Below are 19,792 nucleotides of genomic sequence, written 5' to 3'. Positions count from 1 at the left end.
TCGCCTTCCCCGTCACGCGGCGCAGGCGCGCGGCAGAGGCTGGGCGCGAGGCGGAGCGGCCATGTCGGGCGCGGCGGGCGCGGCCCGCAAGCGGCTGCTGAAGGAGGAGGACATGACCAAGGTGGAGTTCGAGACGAGCGAGGAGGTGGACGTGACCCCCACCTTCGACACCATGGGGCTGCGCGAGGACCTGCTGCGCGGCATCTACGCCTACGGTGCGCGCCGGCCTCGCGGGAGGGGGAGGGGCCGGGCCTCGCGCGGGCTCCCCTCGCCGCGGCCGTTGCCCCGCGGGCCGCGCCTGCGCAGCGCTTCGCTCGCCGCGCGCCGAGCAGCCCTCGGGCCGGGGGGGAGGGGCGGTGGTTATTGGCCGGTTTTGAACTGGCCCTGGGCTGCCCCGGAAGGGGCGGGGCCTCAGGCGGAAGGGGCGGGGGCCAGGACACTTCTGTGCTCCCCTGATTGGCCTGGGGGTGCGTGAGCTGCCTCCCCCCCCCAACTGCCGGCTGTTCTGAAGGGCGGGGGGGAGGAGACTTGGCGCTGCCCCCAGGGGAGGGAGAGCAGGAAGGGCCTGGCTCCCCCCCCGCCCTGCACGGGGCACCCGGGACTAAGTGCGGAGCCCTCACTGGCCTGGGGCGCCCGCAGTCTCCCCCCGCCCCCCCCGCCCCTCAGGGCGTGCTCCCTCTGCCCCCAAGCCCTCACTGGCCTGGGGCGCCCGCAGTCTCCCCCCGCCCCCCCCCCACCACTCAGGGCGTGCTCCCTCTGCCCCCAAGCCCTCACTGGCCTGGGGCGCCCGCAGTCTCCCCCCGCCCCCCCCCCACCACTCAGGGCGTGCTCCCTCTGCCCCCAAGCCCTCACTGGCCTGGGGCGCCCGCAGTCTCCCCCCGCCCCCCCCCCACCACTCAGGGCGTGCTCCCTCTGCCCCCAAGCCCTCACTGGCCTGGGGCGCCCGCAGTCTCCCCCCGCCCCCCCCGCCCCTCAGGGCGTGCTCCCTCTGCCCCCAAGCCCTCACTGGCCTGGGGCGCCCGCAGTCTCCCCCCGCCCCCCCCCACCACTCAGGGCGTGCTCCCTCTGCCCCCAAGCCCTCATTGGCCTGGGGCGCCCGCAGTCTCCCCCCGCCCCCCCCGCCCCTCAGGGCGTGCTCCCTCTGCCCCCAAGCCCTCATTGGCCTGGGGCGCCCGCAGTCTCCCCCCGCCCCCCCCCCACCACTCAGGGCGTGCTCCCTCTGCCCCCAAGCCCTCACTGGCCTGGGGCGCCCGCAGTCTCCCCCCGCCCCCCCCGCCCCTCAGGGCGTGCTCCCTCTGCCCCCAAGCCCTCACTGGCCTGGGGCGCCCGCAGTCTCCCCCCGCCCCCCCCGCCCCTCAGGGCGTGCTCCCTCTGCCCCCAAGCCCTCACTGGCCTGGGGCGCCCGCAGTCTCCCCCCGCCCCCCCCGCCCCTCAGGGCGTGCTCCCTCTGCCTCCAAGCCCTCACTGGCCTGGGGCGCCCGCAGTCTCCCCCCGCCCCCCCCCACCACTCAGGGCGTGCTCCCTCTGCCCCCAAGCCCTCACTGGCCTGGGGCGCCCGCAGTCTCCCCCCGCCCCCCCCCCACCACTCAGGGCGTGCTCCCTCTGCCCCCAAGCCCTCACTGGCCTGGGGCGCCCGCAGTCTCCCCCCGCCCCCCCCCCACCACTCAGGGCGTGCTCCCTCTGCCCCCAAGCCCTCACTGGCCTGGGGCGCCCGCAGTCTCCCCCCGCCCCCCCCCACCACTCAGGGCGTGCTCCCTCTGCCCCCAAGCCCTCACTGGCCTGGGGCGCCCGCAGTCTCCCCCCGCCCCCCCCCACCACTCAGGGCGTGCTCCCTCTGCCCCCAAGCCCTCACTGGCCTGGGGCGCCCGCAGTCTCCCCCCGCCCCCCCCCACCACTCAGGGCGTGCTCCCTCTGCCCCCAAGCCCTCACTGGCCTGGGGCGCCCGCAGTCTCCCCCCGCCCCCCCCCACCACTCAGGGCGTGCTCCCTCTGCCCCCAAGCCCTCACTGGCCTGGGGCGCCCGCAGTCTCCCCCCGCCCCCCCCCGCCCCTCAGGGCGTGCTCCCTCTGCCCCCAAGCCCTCACTGGCCTGGGGCGCCCGCAGTCTCCCCCCGCCCCCCCCCACCACTCAGGGCGTGCTCCCTCTGCCCCCAAGCCCTCATTGGCCTGGGGCGCCCGCAGTCTCCCCCCGCCCCCCCCGCCCCTCAGGGCGTGCTCCCTCTGCCCCCAAGCCCTCATTGGCCTGGGGCGCCCGCAGTCTCCCCCCGCCCCCCCCCCACCACTCAGGGCGTGCTCCCTCTGCCCCCAAGCCCTCACTGGCCTGGGGCGCCCGCAGTCTCCCCCCGCCCCCCCCGCCCCTCAGGGCGTGCTCCCTCTGCCCCCAAGCCCTCACTGGCCTGGGGCGCCCGCAGTCTCCCCCCGCCCCCCCCCGCCCCTCAGGGCGTGCTCCCTCTGCCCCCAAGCCCTCACTGGCCTGGGGCGCCCGCAGTCTCCCCCCGCCCCCCCCGCCCCTCAGGGCGTGCTCCCTCTGCCTCCAAGCCCTCACTGGCCTGGGGCGCCCGCAGTCTCCCCCCGCCCCCCCCCACCACTCAGGGCGTGCTCCCTCTGCCCCCAAGCCCTCACTGGCCTGGGGCGCCCGCAGTCTCCCCCCGCCCCCCCCCACCACTCAGGGCGTGCTCCCTCTGCCCCCAAGCCCTCACTGGCCTGGGGCGCCCGCAGTCTCCCCCCGCCCCCCCCCCACCACTCAGGGCGTGCTCCCTCTGCCCCCAAGCCCTCACTGGCCTGGGGCGCCCGCAGTCTCCCCCCGCCCCCCCCCGCCCCTCAGGGCGTGCTCCCTCTGCCCCCAAGCCCTCACTGGCCTGGGGCGCCCGCAGTCTCCCCCCGCCCCCCCCCCCCGCCCCTCAGGGCGTGCTCCCTCTGCCCCCAAGCCCTCACTGGCCTGGGGCGCCCGCAGTCTCCCCCCGCCCCCCCCCACCACTCAGGGCGTGCTCCCTCTGCCCCCAAGCCCTCACTGGCCTGGGGCGCCCGCAGTCTCCCCCCGCCCCCCCCCACCACTCAGGGCGTGCTCCCTCTGCCCCCAAGCCCTCACTGGCCTGGGGCGCCCGCAGTCTCCCCCCGCCCCCCCCCACCACTCAGGGCGTGCTCCCTCTGCCCCCAAGCCCTCATTGGCCTGGGGCGCCCGCAGTCTCCCCCCGCCCCCCCCGCCCCTCAGGGCGTGCTCCCTCTGCCCCCAAGCCCTCACTGGCCTGGGGCGCCCGCAGTCTCCCCCCGCCCCCCCCGCCCCTCAGGGCGTGCTCCCTCTGCCCCCAAGCCCTCATTGGCCTGGGGCGCCCGCAGTCTCCCCCCGCCCCCCCCCCGCCCCTCAGGGCGTGCTCCCTCTGCCCCCAAGCCCTCACTGGCCTGGGGCGCCCGCAGTCTCCCCCCGCCCCCCCCCCACCACTCAGGGCGTGCTCCCTCTGCCCCCAAGCCCTCACTGGCCTGGGGCGCCCGCAGTCTCCCCCCGCCCCCCCCCCCGCCCCTCAGGGCGTGCTCCCTCTGCCCCCAAGCCCTCACTGGCCTGGGGCGCCCGCAGTCTCCCCCTGCCCCCCCCCCCCCGCCCCTCAGGGCGTGCTCCCTCTGCCCCCAAGCCCTCATTGGCCTGGGGCGCCCGCAGTCTCCCCCCACCCACCCCCCCACCCCTCAGGGCGTGCTCCCTCTGCCCCCAAGCCCTCACTGGCCTGGCGGCGGGGCCCTCCGCAGGCCGGATCTGGCCCTCCGTGGCCCTTTTGCCCACCCCTGCTCTGGGCTCAGTGCTTTGACTTATGAATTATTGACACCGCTCTGCTGATCTGTATACTGGAAGAAACCTTTAAAGGGTGTTTGTACTCAAAACATTCTAGGATTTGAGAAACCCTCCGCCATTCAGCAGAGAGCAATCAAACAGATAATCAAGGGAAGAGATGTGATTGCACAGTAAGTGGAATTGTACATTGACTACTGATACTTGCTGATGATACAAATGTTGGGGAGAATTAAAGGTTAGACTCTGCCGTCAGATCTGCCCTGGTGCATTTGGATCTGCCCTATTCCATATTTAGGGTCTAGCCCTCATTTTTATGTGGCTTTCTGCAGACTCTTTTTTAGACAGAGTGCTCACTAAACTACCTGTAATATTTTGTTACTGTCTTAAGTTTCTGTATATTCTGTAATCTACACTTATGGAAACTGAATTAGTCATTAAAATATTTGTATGGGAAAAGCAGTACACAATAACTTTGGCAAGGAGACACTAAGTTTTTAGGGGTTTTTTAATTCCTGCTGATAGTGGTACAGATTTACTAGTTTTAAAATCCAGTTGAATGTTTTTGTAGGTGAAACTTTGGTTTCACCTAACATCTCAGTGCTAGGTCATGTGGACTTTCATGATGCTTTGTCATAACCCATCTCAAGATTAAAGTTCTTGCCTAAAATAGGTTTATGTCAAAGCCATGAAATTGACCATGAGAATCAGCCAGAGATGTGTAGAGCGGGGGAAGTGGAGCACTCGAGATTTTTAGTCATGGATTAACACCTGTTTATCCAACCCCTGGATTCAAAATGTTAGTCAAAGAAGTCACCTCAGACTTCGTGTCTACTACAGTTTATCAGCATAACTTATGTCATTCAGGGTCTGAATAAACTCTGAGTAACAGTTACTGACAATTCAGAGAGGTAACTGTAATTAGTCTGTTTCAACAAAAACAAGGAGTCCTGTGTCACCTTAAAGGCTAACAGCTTATGCCCTAATAAAATTGTTAATTATTTAAGGTGCCACTGAACTCCTTGTTGTCACTGACGTGAGCACTCATGTCTTCAGCAGTACTTTGGTGGAAGAGTTTTTCCTGCCAACATAGCTTCTGCCATACATGGAGGTGCTTTTATCATGGCAGTGGGAAAGGTCTTTCCTATCAGCATAGAGTCTTCTTCACCAGAGGCATTGCAGAGGTGGAGCTGCGTTGGTACAACTGCAGCACTGTGCATGTAGATGTGCCCTCAGTTCAAACGTGAGCTCCCAGTAAACATACTCTGAGACTCTCAGGAAAGTCTTCCAGCAAAACCAGAGAAATGGATTTGACATTTTCAGAGAGCTCTACTGTAAAATAAGCAAAAAACACTTCCCACTCCCTTCTCCCTGCACCTAATGACCTGTTTTGCAAAGAAGCAAAATGATTCCCAAGTCATCTTCATGGAAGATGTTAGTTTAGTGCCTGGGCATTCCAGTCCTGGGGATTTACTAGTGTCAAACAATTTTTTTAATTGTGCAAATGACAACCACATTTGCTAAAGTGTGGTAAGATACATTGTTGAAAATTAAGTTTGGCAATTAATTGTATTGTTGACTATTGAAGGATTAACAGAAAGTTAACTTTTGTTTTGGGGAAAGTTAAAGTTATCTCTGTGTGTTCTCCAGAAATAGGTTCTTAAATGCTTTATCTTTCCAGGTCACAATCTGGAACAGGCAAAACAGCAACATTTTGTATCTCTGTTCTACAGTGTTTGGACATCCAGGTACCTTTCAACACTTAAGTACACTACATGTTACAATTTTAAGATGAAAACTTTTGAAGTAATCAAATGTAATGATAAAGTATTTCCATCTTTCACCGGGAGTCTACTCACCATTAGTGGTGCCTCCTCCATTTGGTCTTCCGGATTAGCTGTGCCAGGTGCTGCACCTTCCTGTAACAGTGTCTCTCCCGTTGTCCTTCAGACTCTTCTTGCTCCAGGGATTGCAGTAGCCTCTCTGCACTTGGCCCTCTGTCCTGGTCACTGGGTTCCCCCTTGTGGGGTAGCAAAGTCTCTCTTAACAGATGGGCTCAGGCAGTCTTCCTGTTCACTGTCCAGTCAGTGCCTGTTTCTCAGCAGCTGGTAGGGGAACCTGGGCTCACCCTCTATTCCAGGTCCCAGTCAGTGTTCCTTCTGTTTTCCGTCCATAGGCGGAATACACTTCGTGCACTGAGACATGTGGGAACGTGCACCATCAATAGAAGCAGAGCCTAGCTGTGAGCACTTGGCTAATCAGCTGGGGGCTATTTGAATTTCTCCGTAGTGGCTGCACAAGCGCACAGCTTACAGGGAACATTGCCCCCCCCCCCCAGTTCAGGGGCCCCCTCATTGATTAAGTGATCGGGCAACAAAATGGCAAATGAAATGTGGTGGTGATAAATGTGAAGTAATGCTCATTGGAAAACATCATCCCCAGGGCTCAACAAATAATACAATCTACTCGCCCGTGGAGAGTAGATTGTAACCCGGAAAAGCCGGCTTCAGGCGATCTGCGCATGCGCAAAATGCCAGACAGCGCAGCTGGCTTGCCGTGATCGTCCCAACTGAACATACACTATGATGGGGACTAATTTAGCTATAACTACTCGAGAGATCTTGGCATCATTGTGAAGAGTTCTCTGAAAACATCCACTCAGTGTGCAGGAGCAGTCAAAGCAAACAATGTTAGGAGTCATGTAAAAAAGGAGAGAGAATAAGACAGAAAATCTTATTGCCTCTATATAAAACCATGGGACGCCCACATCTTGAATGCGCCATACAGATGTGGTCGCCTCATCTGAAATATCTATTGGCATTGGAAAAGATTCAGAAAAGGGCAACAAAAATGATTAGAGGGTCCCATATGAAGAGAGATTAAAAAGACTTGGACTTTTCATCTTAGAAAAGAGGAGACTCGGGGGATATGATAGAGGTCTATAAAATCATGAGAGATGTGGAAAAAGTGAATAAGCAAAAGTTATTTACTTATTCCCACAATACAAGAACTAGGGGTCACCAAATTAAATTAATAGGCAGCAGGTTTAAATCAAACAAAAGGACGTTTTTCTTCACTCAGCGCACAGTAACCTGTGGAACTCCTTGCCTGAGGATGCAACGAAGGCCAGAACTTTACCAGGATTTTAAAAAGAGCTAGATAGAGTCAAGGAAGTTAGGTCCATCAATGGCTATTAGCCAGGATGAGTAGGAATGGTGTCCCTAGCCTCTGTTTCTCTGAAAGAGGGTGACGGGGAGGGATCACGTGAGGATTAGCTGTTCTGATCCCTCCCTCTGGGGCAATCTGGTATTGGCTGCTGTTGGCAGACAGGATACTGGGCTAGATGGACCTTTGGTCTGACCCAGTATGGTTGTTCTTATGTCCATTAGTAGAGCAGCCTTCGACGGCGATTGCTTGGTGTTTTTCCCCTGAGCTTCCTATCTCCCTGGCTTCTCCCCTCTTTGAGCTTGTCAGCCTCCCAACTTCCTGCCCTCTTCCCTTCACCCCTCTCCCCCAACAACTGGACTACCCGTATACAGCTTGCAAACACTCCATCCTTTTCCCAGCAAGTGGCTGCAGCCCAGCCTTTACGAGCACCTCTTCTGTCAATTTGCATGCTTACTTAGGCCTCATCAGTTCTTGCAAAGGTGAGCTTCTTCTAATTAAGGCTTCTCTATCTTAATTCCCCATGGCTTGCAACCTAATAAGTTAATTGGCCTTTCTGACCTGCCTTGATCTTTCAGGGTAGGTGTGGAGTGGGCACCCATCACACTATTCTATTCATGTGCACACAAAGAACACATACAGTCATCGTTAGTATTTTTCACAAAGTAGGACTGACTGATTAGTTGCAGCTAGCATAGTGAAAATCAAGCCATTGGAGTGGAACATGCTGATGAATGCTATTGTTGAATGTGCCTTACACAGGAAGGTATTCTCATGTGAGTGCATTTCGGCAGGAGCAACTTCCCAGATGAGTTAATCCTTGTAAACACTTATCCATTTTGTGCTAAATTTCACGCTGAATCCTTCCTGGTGTCTGTCATTTCCAAGTCCTTTGTGATCCACTCCCAGTGTTACGTTTGGGTGATATTGGACTTTCTCACTCTTTCATTCAGGTCCGTGAAACTCAGGCATTGATTTTGGCACCAACCAGGGAGTTGGCAGTACAGATTCAAAAGGTAAGAACAATCAAAGTTGAAGCAACCAAACTCTTGAGCACATAGTTTGCGCTTGTACTTTCTCACCAGTTTTACTAGAACAGCTGGTAAACTTTTAGCATTTTGAAAATTTGCAGTGATTCTTTTCCTCCATAGAAAATGAAATGGTGGTACATATACTTGTTTCTATACCTACTACTGTATTAGGTGTAGTCACAAATTGATAATACTGCTGGTTTACTGAGATTCCACTGGAATAACTTGTGATTAGCCCAAAAGTAAGTATCTTATTGGTTGCTGTGGTACAGCTGGGCTCTTCATGTTAGAATCCCTGAGGAAGTTTCAGGTAACGGGTAGTGTGTGTTCCTCCTCTTGTGCTCACATGGCATTGCAGTGCGCCTTCTGTGACGTGTGCAAATCTCTGAGATGCTGTGAAGCTGAATTTATTCATTTTTCTGTGCAGCTTGGGTGGGAGCACAAGTGCTGCCTTAGATGTCCTGTGGAGTGTGTTGCAAGCTTTGCTTTGATGCTGTAGCTTTTTATCCTGGCTTTTTGGAGTGTGGCACCATGGCATTTTCCTTCTTGGAGCATCAAAAAAAAAAATCCCATGTTTTGAATCTTGTCATTGAGAAAACTTGTGTGTGGCTAGAAATACCCCAATCAGAGAAAATGTTGCCTTATTGATGCAATTCCTCTGTTTAAGTTCAGCTGCGAATTTTGTGATGCTTGTGATTTGGCCTACCAGCTCTAACTTAAATGTTGAGGGACTTAGATTTAGTACGGAGATACCGTGTTCCTGCCTGTGCTCTCAACTCCTTTCCTAGTGTGGGAGGCACAACAGCAGTCCTCTCTTTCATACTCCTGCTTTACAGAGAAAGCACAGGAATAGCACCCCAGGCTAGAGCAGGGGCAGAGAGGTGTGCAATATGGAAAGATCTGCAAACCAGGGAGGGACCCGAACTGCCTATTGAAGGATTTCATTGCATATAATTTGTGGTGTTACTGTGAACTGAACTGTCTAAATGTTTCTTCTGTGCTGATTTGATCCAGGGTCTTCTTGCTCTTGGTGACTACATGAATGTGCAGTGCCATGCTTGTATCGGAGGCACAAATGTTGGTGAAGATATCCGGAAGTTGGATTATGGGCAGCACGTTGTTGCTGGTACACCAGGCCGTGTTTTTGGTAAGGAGGTCACTGACTAGCTATGCCATAATTGGCTTAATACCCAAAATACACAATTGTTCTGGATGAGTTTTATGGCGTCCATGCTTAAGGGATAGTTCAGTTCCTGCAAATGTGAACTGGTATGAAAACCCCATATAAAGGGACGCTATAAACCTAAGCATTCATTTTTACTGTTAACAGTAACTTTTAAGATCACTCCAGTTGAAAGAATTGGGGAGAGCGAAATAACTTTTTTTAAGCTAATTGTGTATAGTCAATTTTGCTTCCCCAAATTGTCTGTTTCTCTTGTTTGTGTTGCTGTTTGCACAGTAACAAGGAAGAAAATAATTTGCTAAGAATGTTATTACCTACCCCCAGAAACTGGTATGAAGCTCTGGGGGAGGTGTAGGAACTGAAGCTACTGCTCTCCCCACACTGCCCTTACTGCCTTTTCATCCATAGCTATTAGCCAGGATGGGTGGGGATTGCGTTACAAGCCTCTGTTTGTGTCACCCATTCCTGGTTTCTGGCAATGGATCTCTTGCACCAGAGGGAATGAACAGACAGGATCATCTGGCAAGGGCCACTGTCAGATCAAAGGCTCCTGAGCTAGATGGACCATTGGTCTGACCCAGTCTGGCCGTAATGTTCTTATGCCTCCTCGGACCTTCTTTACAGAGAAGTTTTTCTCATCTGGTTGGTGCCCGTGCTCTGGCCCTAGCAGATGTGGCATCAAGGTGTCCAGTGTCCATGCTGGTCCCTGGGCAGCATGCAGGAACCAATGCAGCAGCTTACAAAGGATAAACATGTCTTCCAGCTGATTGCCTCCATACCATAGATTGCTGTCACACCGGTACTGTGCAGATGGGTTGCAACTCATTTCTCCTACCTTGCTTGCCCCACATCATAAGATGTATCCTGTGGTTTAACCCTAACTCCTCATTCAACCACGTTCCTTTCCATTCCCCCTCCTACCCTAAGCTCCTTTCTGCACCCAGCCTGTTCCAGACCCCTGCCACCTCCACAGAAAACCTCAGAAGCCAGCTGCCAGGGAGTCTGCTGCTTTGTTGTTCCTGTGCTTGCAAAGCAACAGCAGTGAAGTCTGTACCTTGTGCAGATGTTTCTACTGCAAGGGAGAACGTTGGGAGGGCGGCAGTGAGAGGCAGCCCTCTTGGTTCTATCCACACTCCCAGCTACCCACTAAAATCTCTGTTCCTCACACTGTTTGGATAAGTGGGTGCATCCTGTCTGTAGCTTACCAAGAAGCATCAGAGAGCTGCAGGCATCCTGGCCTTCCTGGGCTGTCAAATGAATTCAGTGCCACACTGTGGGGATAAATCGCTGCAGATGCAGAGATAAGTAGAACTGTCGGATAGCAGCTGCCAGGGAGGGTTGCAGGTATGTGTGTCTGGAGCCAGTTTCACAATACTGAACTGAAATCTTGCAGATATGATTCGGCGGCGAAGTTTAAGGACTCGTGCCATCAAAATGCTGGTTTTGGATGAAGCTGATGAGATGCTTAATAAGGGTAAGAAATCGGCTCTGTACTCCCCTTCTGCTTCATGCTACATTGTGCAGAGCACTAGCCATTCTATTTCTAAAACAGTAGCCCTTTGGCAATTAAAGGGCGAGTGATATTGCTGGTTAGAACTTCACTAGCCTTCTGACTACTTGCTACACCTGATCTGATATAGTGAGAGATCCTTACGGCGGCTCATCCCAGAACTGGGTCCCCAACCGGGCCTCAGAACCTCTCCATTTTGTGTAGGGTACTATGGTTTTGCAGCCTGGGTGGGAAGACCGAGTTGAAGTTGTTTGGTGATTTCACTGTGAATTCCCTACTTCCCAATGTTTGTCTTTCAGTGTAATCTTAAATTTGAATTCCAGAGTCAGTGTAAGAACGAGGAAACCACAGATTGTAACACTGCTGTGCTCTTTGGTTTGCTTTGGCAGGTTTTAAAGAGCAGATTTATGATGTGTACAGATACCTGCCCCCAGCTACTCAGGTGGTTCTGATCAGTGCCACCTTGCCTCACGAAATCCTGGAGATGACCAACAAATTCATGACTGACCCAATCCGCATCTTGGTTAAACGGTGAGTGATGTTTCCACCTGAAAAGCAACTCGAGTTCCATCGGTAATTGGTCTGTCAGTCTCTGCAATTAGTATTCCTCTGTAAGTGAGGACTTTTAAGTGGGATTGCTTCAAAGTTTTTCAGTGTTGTACTAGAAAGTTAATGCTGTAAATGATTGAAATTAATGAACCAAGCCATAAGGATTAGCTAAGAAACATTTTTTTCCTAGCAACATCCAACACAGCATACAGCTTGTGAATTCTTAAATCACACTTCTACTAAAGGCAGAGTCCTGAAGAATGATGCATTGCAAAGTTGCTCCACGTTGTTCTTCAGCTGCATCGTCATTTGCATCATTTTCTCCCACTAAGTTTGCCTTATGATTCGTTCTTGCAGCTAGGCCTTGCATCATTATCTAGCGCTGCTTATCGGGACATGTTTTCCTTTTACCCAGGGAACAGATTTATTCACAATATTCCCAGAGAGGATCTCTTATTCCAGAAGTATAGGAGAATATAGGAAGCTGTGCGCTGAATATTGTTTGCTTTTCCAGTCCACTCCATTGTTCCTTTCTATGCTGCCTCCATCCTTTCCTGTGTATTGTCTCTCTTTAAACAGTGTCTTAACTAACTGCTGTGCTTGGCCTGTGTTTACCCCACAAACACCCAGAACAAACTCGATCCAGGCTGTCTGTCTTAGTGAGCTGAGAACCATGTGCAAACAGAAACTGAAAGCCCCGAACTTTCAAGGAGCAAGAGCTGGTGGTTAAACTGGACCGACAAGAGCCATTCATTCATTTTTATGAGATCATAAATGTAGGAGTAGCATGTTTGTGATAAGATTTAATTGTAACTTAAATGTAGAATTTTCATGGCTTTAAAAAGCCAAAAACTATTTTTATCAACCCTGTCAGCAATTCAGTGTAAGAAGAGCATGAACTCAGTTCAGCATGGCTGGCTAGTTGAAATGTATTGGCTTCCAAACTACCCTGAAGTGTCTAGTAAGGCACAATGGTTCTTTCTGTCTGCAGTGATGAATTGACTCTGGAAGGAATCAAGCAGTTTTTTGTGGCTGTGGAAAGGGAAGAATGGAAGTTTGATACATTGTGTGACCTGTACGACACACTCACGATCACACAGGCGGTCATCTTCTGTAACACCAAGAGGAAGGTAAGGTTGCAGCAAACTAGTGTTCGTGTTCAGCTCTGTAATGGTGGCTGTGTTGGTTCCCCTGCCAATTAGGATTATTATCAATATCCAGTAATGTAAGACTAGCAGCTGTTAGCCAGAGGAACTGTTAATCTCAGTAGCTTCTCTTGCTTTAAACTGCAGCCACCTGCTCATGGCAATTAGCTTTTAATAACAAAAGCCTTTAGCTATGACCAGAGAAACTTCACTCCAAGGTGATGGATTCCTCTCTGGAGCCCCTCTTTCCAGGCTGGGTTGGCAGAGGCGAGGAGAATCCCGAGGGATGTGGTGGGTTTTCTGTCACTAGCAGTTTTTAAATCAAGATTGGATGTTTTCTGAAAGAGTGGCTGATGTCCAGCCAGGAACTGTTGTGGGGCAGGGCCCTGATCTGTTCATGGACTCGCCCTCTGCTCTCACACCTACCTTGTCCCATGGACTGAGCCTCCTGGCTCAGATACATTTGTGGGGGGAGCCCTGGCCAATGAAGGCTGCTGGAAAGGGGAGGAACATTGTTCCCTGGGGAGTATAAACATATAAATGGACCTACGGCAGCCCACGATATTGTCAGTCACGTTGCCACTGACCTGCCCAGCAGCAGCCCCTCGACTAACCGCATGAATTGTGACGTGACACGGCCGCGGGCAGCAGAACTGACTTCGCTCCTTACTAGTTCAGCTAGTAGCTCCTGGGACTAGAACCCAGGGCACGGGTTGCCTGTTGGAGCCTGCTGAACTGGCACTTGGAACCCAGCGCTGCGTCTCCTGTCCATGCGGTTGTACTGAGCTAGTCCGTAGCCAGCTGTGTGCTGCCATGTTGCCCACTAAAAGGAGAACTGCAGCCACAGGTGGAGTTGCCCTTTTAGAACAATCCCATCGACTAGCACTTCAGTTCCAAGAGGACTATGAACTTGGAAAATGCACTTGATTCACAGCTGGGGGGTGGGGGTGGAATACAGCATCCTGCACCAAACAGGCAAGCCCAGTGCTAGGCTTGGATCCCCCTCCCGGATGTGTAGTGACAGTAGGAGCTGTTAATCAGTGATGCTCAGGAATAATGGAGCCTGCCCTTCCCAGATGATTTCACTGCCCAGGCAAGTCTACTGAAGGGGACCAATTTGCTCTCCACGGAGGTTGTCTTAGCTGCTGCTTATTAGCTAGTGGTGAATCTTGCAGACGTTAGTTCAAACGGAGTGATCCATCTGAACTAGGCTAGAATTCCCTCAGTGGTCCATGGCTCCATAGCCAGGAAGCTAGCCAGCTTTTCCTTCTGAAAGCCTGACCTAAAGCAGTCATGGAGGAGAGGAGTGGTAGCTCCCTCTAATCTTTGCCTTTGTGTGTGAAAGCTTCACGAGAGTGGTTCTTGGAGCGTGACTAGCAACCCATTAGATCAGGAGCAGCAGAGCGGTACCAGTACAGAAGTGTAACTAGCTGTGGTTTGGATGTGCAGGTAGACTGGCTGACTGAGAAGATGAGAGAAGCTAACTTCACGGTTTCATCAATGCACGGTGATATGCCACAGAAGGAGAGAGAATCCATCATGAAAGAGTTCCGATCCGGGGCAAGGCAAGTGACTTGTAATTTTCGGTGCATTATAGTTTGAGACCAGGATTCCCCAGGGTCCTTTAGGAGGCTGAACTGTGCTTCAGTATCTGTTCCTCTGCCCCGTCACTTCTCCCCAATGTTTGTAGTGCTGCTAGAGTAAGCGATCCGTGACTGTTAGCGCTCAGACTCCCAGTGCGATACCGTGTTGCGTAGCGCCTCAGGATGGGTGACCTTGGCATAAGCTGAAGGGGAACCATGATGTTAGTCAGCCTGTGATGTTCAATAAGAGGAGCTGGAGAGTTTGAGGCTTTTCTCAGCACGTGAAGCCTTTCCTGTGCCCTGCCAGGCAGCCTGCAGCTGAACGTGACACTTTGTACAGGAGATGTTTTCCGCTTCTCCGGCCCCTCCTCAAAAGCTGGCTTACTGTGTATTGGGCCGAGTTCTGCCTGGAGGGAGCTGGGGCCCCGGTGAAGAGCAAGGAGCCTTGCGGTGACGTAACAGACGTGCTCTAGCCTCATTTCCTGGGCCCAGCAGCTAGCCACCCGCAGTGTGCTGGAGGTGTTCAGTGTAAAGAGCTGGGCTTACACACTTCCCTCCTGCAGCGGGAGGGAGGGGAATGGCTCAGCTGTACGATGCATGTTGGCAACACATGTTCTTCTGCAGCACTTTGAAGCAGTTTTCTTATTACCTGGTTTCCTAAAGCTGCTCAGTGGCACTTGGCATGTCAGTGTGCGGCAGGAAGCTGGTTTGTCTCACTTTGCAACGCACTTGCAGTACGAGTGGGGTGCAATAACTCTGCTCTTCTCTCTTGGCAGTCGTGTGCTTATATCGACAGATGTCTGGGCCAGGGGCTTGGATGTTCCTCAGGTGTCTCTGATCATCAATTACGACTTGCCCAACAACAGAGAACTGTATATACACAGGTACAGGAATGGCTCCTTTTCCTGAATTTGACTGGCGAGAGCTCTCTCGGAGCTGGAGTCCAGTCCCCTGCCCTCACAGCAGCACCCAGTACCATCCTTGACAGACTTGCCCCAGATCCCTCCATGGCCCCCTCAAGGATTGAACTCTCAACCCTGGGTTTAGCAGGCCAATGTTCAAAGCACTGAGCTACCCCTCCCCCCTCAGCCACTAATCCTGGAGCTTTTCCTTCCCCAGAATTGGTAGATCCGGTCGGTATGGCCGAAAAGGTGTTGCCATCAATTTCGTAAAGAACGATGACATCCGTATCCTGCGCGATATTGAACAATACTACTCTACCCAGATTGACGAGATGCCCATGAATGGTGAGTGTAGGGTGCCTACAACTAGGACTCTCCTAGCTCAGCTTGGCCCAGTGGCAGCTGCCTAGTGTATCACCATGTCATTTCTGCAAGAGACTCAGGAAAAGTCTCAATTCTATCGTGCTGGAATTTAACCACTTGTAAAGGAAAAGCCTGCTCAGTTGAGGGGTGCCCTGTTCCAGTGCAGGGGCTGTATTGCTTGCTGCAGTTTCTAGTATGGCCACAGATGCGTAACTTGTGTTCTCTCTCCAATTCAGTTGCTGATCTCATTTGAAGCAGCAAGATGCTTAGAAGACCAGTTGAAGGGGACAACTTCATTTTTACTGTTACTTTAGAGGGAGTCCGAATCGTGTATTTTTATTTAATAGTGACGAGTCCTTTAACGAACATTGCCATTGTATTGGTGTGATCTGTAAATGGGGGTGTATGTAAATAATGCTGTCACTTCCAGTTGACCCACTTTTCAAATAAAGCAGTTTTATCAAACTACCCCCTTTGGAACTGCCTGCTGCTTACCAGGGCTAGGGATCAGTTAGATGCAGTGTTATGAAATACCAACATTGGCTGCCAGTTCCTAAGTCCATGAAAACCCACCTGTGAAATTGTTGGGGGCTCAGCACACACGCTGTTTGAGTAATAGGGTGACTCCCCCATCTCAGGGAAGTGAGGCTGTGGCAAGAGTGGGGGTTGACTTTTGCCATCTTAGACTACTGGAGTGGCAGTGTGCAGCAAGGGCTATGGGGCTGCTGGCAGCCAGAGGCAGCTGGGTATTTTGAAGGCCCTGCAAGAGCCTTTTTTAAAAAGGACCATGGCAGAAACTCAGCCTGGGTAGAGTGAAGCTTGGTCCCATTAATAGCACCAATGCTGAGAAGGCTGCTGCAGGCTTCAGTTCCTCTCTTCACTCCCCTGACAAAAGGGTCTGGACCTTGGCTGCACATCACTCTCATTGTGGTGTGGAGCAGGACTCCAGCAGTGACTAGATGCTTCCTGGAAAAATGACAAAGCTGCCACCTTCCCTTAGGGAGGAAGGGAGTAACCACTGATCCCATCAAACTAGGCTGCTCCCATGGCCCTGTGTGGCCCCCCAGCCCCAGCTGTCACTGCCCAAGGCGGAGGGGTACGTGCTGTTCAGTGCCCTTGGTCACTGCTGTACAGTGCCATTGTGTGGCTTTCACCTCAGATGATCAGACTGAAGTTTGGTCCCACTGGCCAGTTTTGGCGTGGGTTCAAGTCTGTCCTCAGTGCAGTAAGACCCCTGCTGTTCTAACTCCTTTAGTGGCATCAAGCATGTGTCAAACACAAGGTAGCCAGGGCCATACTGGTTTCAATGGAAACCTGCCCCTGCTGTCAGATCTTAGTGTTAAGTGAGCTTCTGACAGACCCAGCAGCCCAGTGGAGTAGGGGGTGAGTGAACAGGCAGGCACCTTGAAAATAAAGTTCTAGACAAAGGGTTGCTGTACCTGGTCTGGGGCAGCACTTTGTTTCTCCCCTGAACGCGTGGGCATGTGATTATACTGAAGTCTCAGACGTTCTTGAACTTTAAGCTTACCTGGCTCCTGCTGCAAAGTTGAGCTCACTCCACAAGGGTGCTGAGGACAATGGGGGAGCAGTGTGCTGTGATGAAAGGCTAGATTTGTCACACGGGGATTAGCACTTTTCAGATCCCTGCTCCAGGAATGGGAACAAGGAACTCATTGCCTGGTAAACATCACCCTTACTGGATGATTCTTACCACGAACTGGCAGCCAGGAGCAGCAAGTCACAGGTGGGGGCTGCTCTAGCCATGCAGGCCTGATCAGATAGCCCTAAGCCATCATGGGACTCTAGATCATAATCAGGCTTGAACAGACAGTGCTTGAGTACAGGCCCCTGCCCTCACAGCAGGACCAATGACATCTCTCAGTCCCTTCCAGTTCTATGGTTAAATGGGGGTTTACAGCCCATAACTGATGTGGAGCAGGGACTTCAGTTCAGGTCAGCCCTTCTGCACACAGCAGGTGGAAGAGGATAAAGACCCTTTCCCCACAGCAGAATAGTTAGAAAGTGCACCTGCCCCATAGGAAACACGGTTAGTGTTTTCCTGAAGGCTACAGTGGTTTATACAAAAGGGTTTTCAGCACTGAACACAATTTCTCTCACTACTAATTGCAGCCTAGAGAGAGCAGGTTACACACTATCTCTCTTGGAAAAACCTGCATGAAAGGCAGTTACTAGAATAGAGATGGAAAGCAGTTCAAGAATGGAAGTTGAGGCAGTAGGTTTAAGGCAAACGTTTTCTGAAACAGAGTGGGCCTGGTGTCAGTTCTGCTATAGGTGAGACAAAGACTGTACCTTCAGGGACTGGGAAGAGAGCCTGACAATCCTTCAGAAGCACAATAATGGAGTAAATTTGCACCACTGGGAGGTCCTGCAGAATTACCATTTATCCTTCTAATGTACTAGATTGTCAAACTACAAAAAACTTATTTGCTCTACTCAACTGCATCCAGCCTTGCAAGGTTTAAAGAAGCCACATGAGCCAAAATAGTTTCGTAGCTCAAACGCATCTTTCACCAGCAAAAGTTGGTCCAATAAAAAGGTTAGTTCATACTGTCTTTTTTTAACTGTCACTCAAACCCTTGCTCCTCCAGAAATACAGACAAGCTACACTGATGTTCCTATTGTTTCCCATCTGAATTTACTGTCTATTGCATGGAATACTCACAGCAGAATTGCTGTATGCCAGAATGCATCTTTTGACTAAATTCTTTCATTTTTCTTTAAAAGGAAGTTCTAGGAGCTTTAACCAATCAGTTTAATACTTTCTCTATGTAATTATAAATGCAAAACAATCCATTGCACAAACTGATCATTTTCAGGTGAAAAACAGCTAAGATGCTATTTAGTTACCCTTGCTTAGGCTTCGTTTATATATTTGAGAACACTTCAGATAATATCAGTTTAATACATATGGAATTGAAGGTCACAATCCATAACAAAACAAAGTTTCAGAAAAATACAATCCATAGCGTTTTCAAATTGACATGCAGCTCAACAAGTGAAGTAATGTGCTTTATGGGATATCAATCCGCATGATATACCACCACACATTTATTTTTATTTTTTTTTACAAAACGAGCTAACCAGTGTTCTCTTTCAAACATATGCCAAAGTGAAAGGGGAACAATGTATTTTCAAGTTCATCTTCATTAAAAACTGGAGCATATTTGTGCTAAATACAGCATGCAATCCTTGTTTTACCTTTTGAGAATAAATAGCTGACGTGATTTATGTAGTGGAATACATATGCCAGCATTTCTTAAAGAAGAAAGATGAGTTTCATTTCATATATACACAACTTATTTTAATCATGTACTGAAAATAAATTACAGGAAAACTTTAAAATGCAACAGAGGACAAGAAGTTTCACAACCAACATTCCATTGATTTCCCAGTGGGTGAGAGATCGCCGTGCTCAGGGCAGGTAAATATCACAAATATATCAAAAAACGCCAAACTGTTTATGCATTCACACAGTTACGTGAGCCACAAGCATTCTGTCACAGGGACTGGACTTAGCCTACCACAGAACCAGGTTTTGCCATAAACTACAAAACTTTGATACAAAATTGTATTTATATATTTATATTTCATATACACGCCCTATCTGACTTCTTAAAAATAAAACTAAACACTCTGTACAGACAAGCCTAACTCATTGCTTCATAGTTGTAGGCAACTTTCTTTTGGATGGAACTTCCCCAGTAAAATTAATCGTGTGTTATATACATGAAGGCTAAACTGCAGAAAAAGACAGCTCAGTTTTCTGATATGCATCTCCTGTAGGACAAAGTCTGTGAATCAGAAAGGCAAGACAGATACATTTTGAGTCACTCCCTTCATTGCAGCAGTTCTAATGTCATTGAGAGGAACCAGCACATGCCTTGGGGTAACACTGGTGAAAAAAGCAGTAAAGCAAGCTCCTCTTTATACAGTGGCTCACTGATGGCTTCACTGTCAGCTGGCACTGACATTTCAATTGGACTCGATGCAGTGCTTTTATAAATACTCCACACGTCAAAGTTCTAATGGGATATTGGGTGGCTAAATACACTGGTAAAAGATTTCCTTGTACACATTTGAAAATTACTTCCCTGAAACATCCTTGTACAGAGGATACATTTCCATTGTACATCAGAGATTGCAGCCTCCCAGAAAAGGAGGAAAGTCACTCATGCTGGCACACAGTGTGCACAATACACTACAACTGTATTTCGAGTCCCCACACTTACCAGTCTCCATGGCACTGGTCTGTCTCAGACTAAAGCGAATGCTTCACGTTGACAAATGTATTTTGCACATTTGATGGCACCAATCTGTGAAGCCGGTCACACTAAACTACTGCTAGAGTTGATTGTAAACTTTGGTTTATTTTTATTGAGTTCTTGTACAGCAAGCATGTCTAGGATGAGGGCAGAGCTGAAGAGGAGATGAACTGTCAGTCTGTCTTTAATCTGGCATGGTGAGACACCTGTTCACTCAGGCCTGCTTTGATCGAGTTTGTTACAGACTGCCTCATGTTATCCTCCAACAAATTTTCACTCAGGGGCTTCAATACCTGTGGTAT

The 19,792-nt window shown here is 51.5% G+C and overlaps 2 protein-coding genes across 3 annotated transcripts in view; one reads left to right on the top strand and one right to left on the bottom strand.

Moving 5' to 3' along the window:
* Positions 1–9: 9 nt before the first annotated feature.
* EIF4A3 (eukaryotic translation initiation factor 4A3) lies at positions 10–15,675 on the top strand. Its single transcript, XM_075925859.1, has 12 exons — positions 10–215; positions 3,877–3,949; positions 5,458–5,524; positions 7,895–7,957; positions 8,987–9,119; positions 10,549–10,629; positions 11,055–11,196; positions 12,206–12,344; positions 13,809–13,924; positions 14,719–14,826; positions 15,062–15,189; positions 15,444–15,675. The coding sequence occupies exons 1-12, from the start codon at positions 62–64 to the stop codon at positions 15,458–15,460; spliced, it is 1,221 nt and encodes a 406-aa protein (XP_075781974.1). The 5' UTR covers positions 10–61; the 3' UTR covers positions 15,461–15,675.
* Positions 10,548–19,792, bottom strand: part of ATL2 (atlastin GTPase 2) — a 67,370-nt gene continuing 58,125 nt past the window's right edge. For both annotated transcript variants that reach the window (XM_075925851.1, XM_075925852.1), the window contains exon 13: positions 10,548–19,783. In XM_075925851.1, coding sequence (XP_075781966.1) covers positions 19,664–19,783 — 120 coding nt within the window. In that variant the 3' untranslated portion in view covers positions 10,548–19,663. The remainder of the gene's footprint in view (positions 19,784–19,792) is intronic.

This window comes from Pelodiscus sinensis, chromosome 3, assembly GCF_049634645.1.
Source record: "Pelodiscus sinensis isolate JC-2024 chromosome 3, ASM4963464v1, whole genome shotgun sequence".
In the NCBI taxonomy this organism is placed as follows: domain Eukaryota; kingdom Metazoa; phylum Chordata; order Testudines; family Trionychidae; genus Pelodiscus; species Pelodiscus sinensis.
This window is presented reverse-complemented; position numbering and strand designations above follow the sequence as displayed.

Excerpts from the sequence above, each read along its gene's own strand:
- EIF4A3 (XM_075925859.1), top strand. The coding sequence starts at position 62 with ATGTCGGGCGCGGCGGGCGCGGCCCGCAAGCGGCTGCTGAAGGAGGAG. Across the intron at positions 216-3,876 it reads GCGCGGCATCTACGCCTACG|GATTTGAGAAACCCTCCGCC; the intron begins GTGCGCGCCGGC and ends AAAACATTCTAG. Across the intron at positions 9,120-10,548 it reads TACACCAGGCCGTGTTTTTG|ATATGATTCGGCGGCGAAGT; the intron begins GTAAGGAGGTCA and ends GAAATCTTGCAG.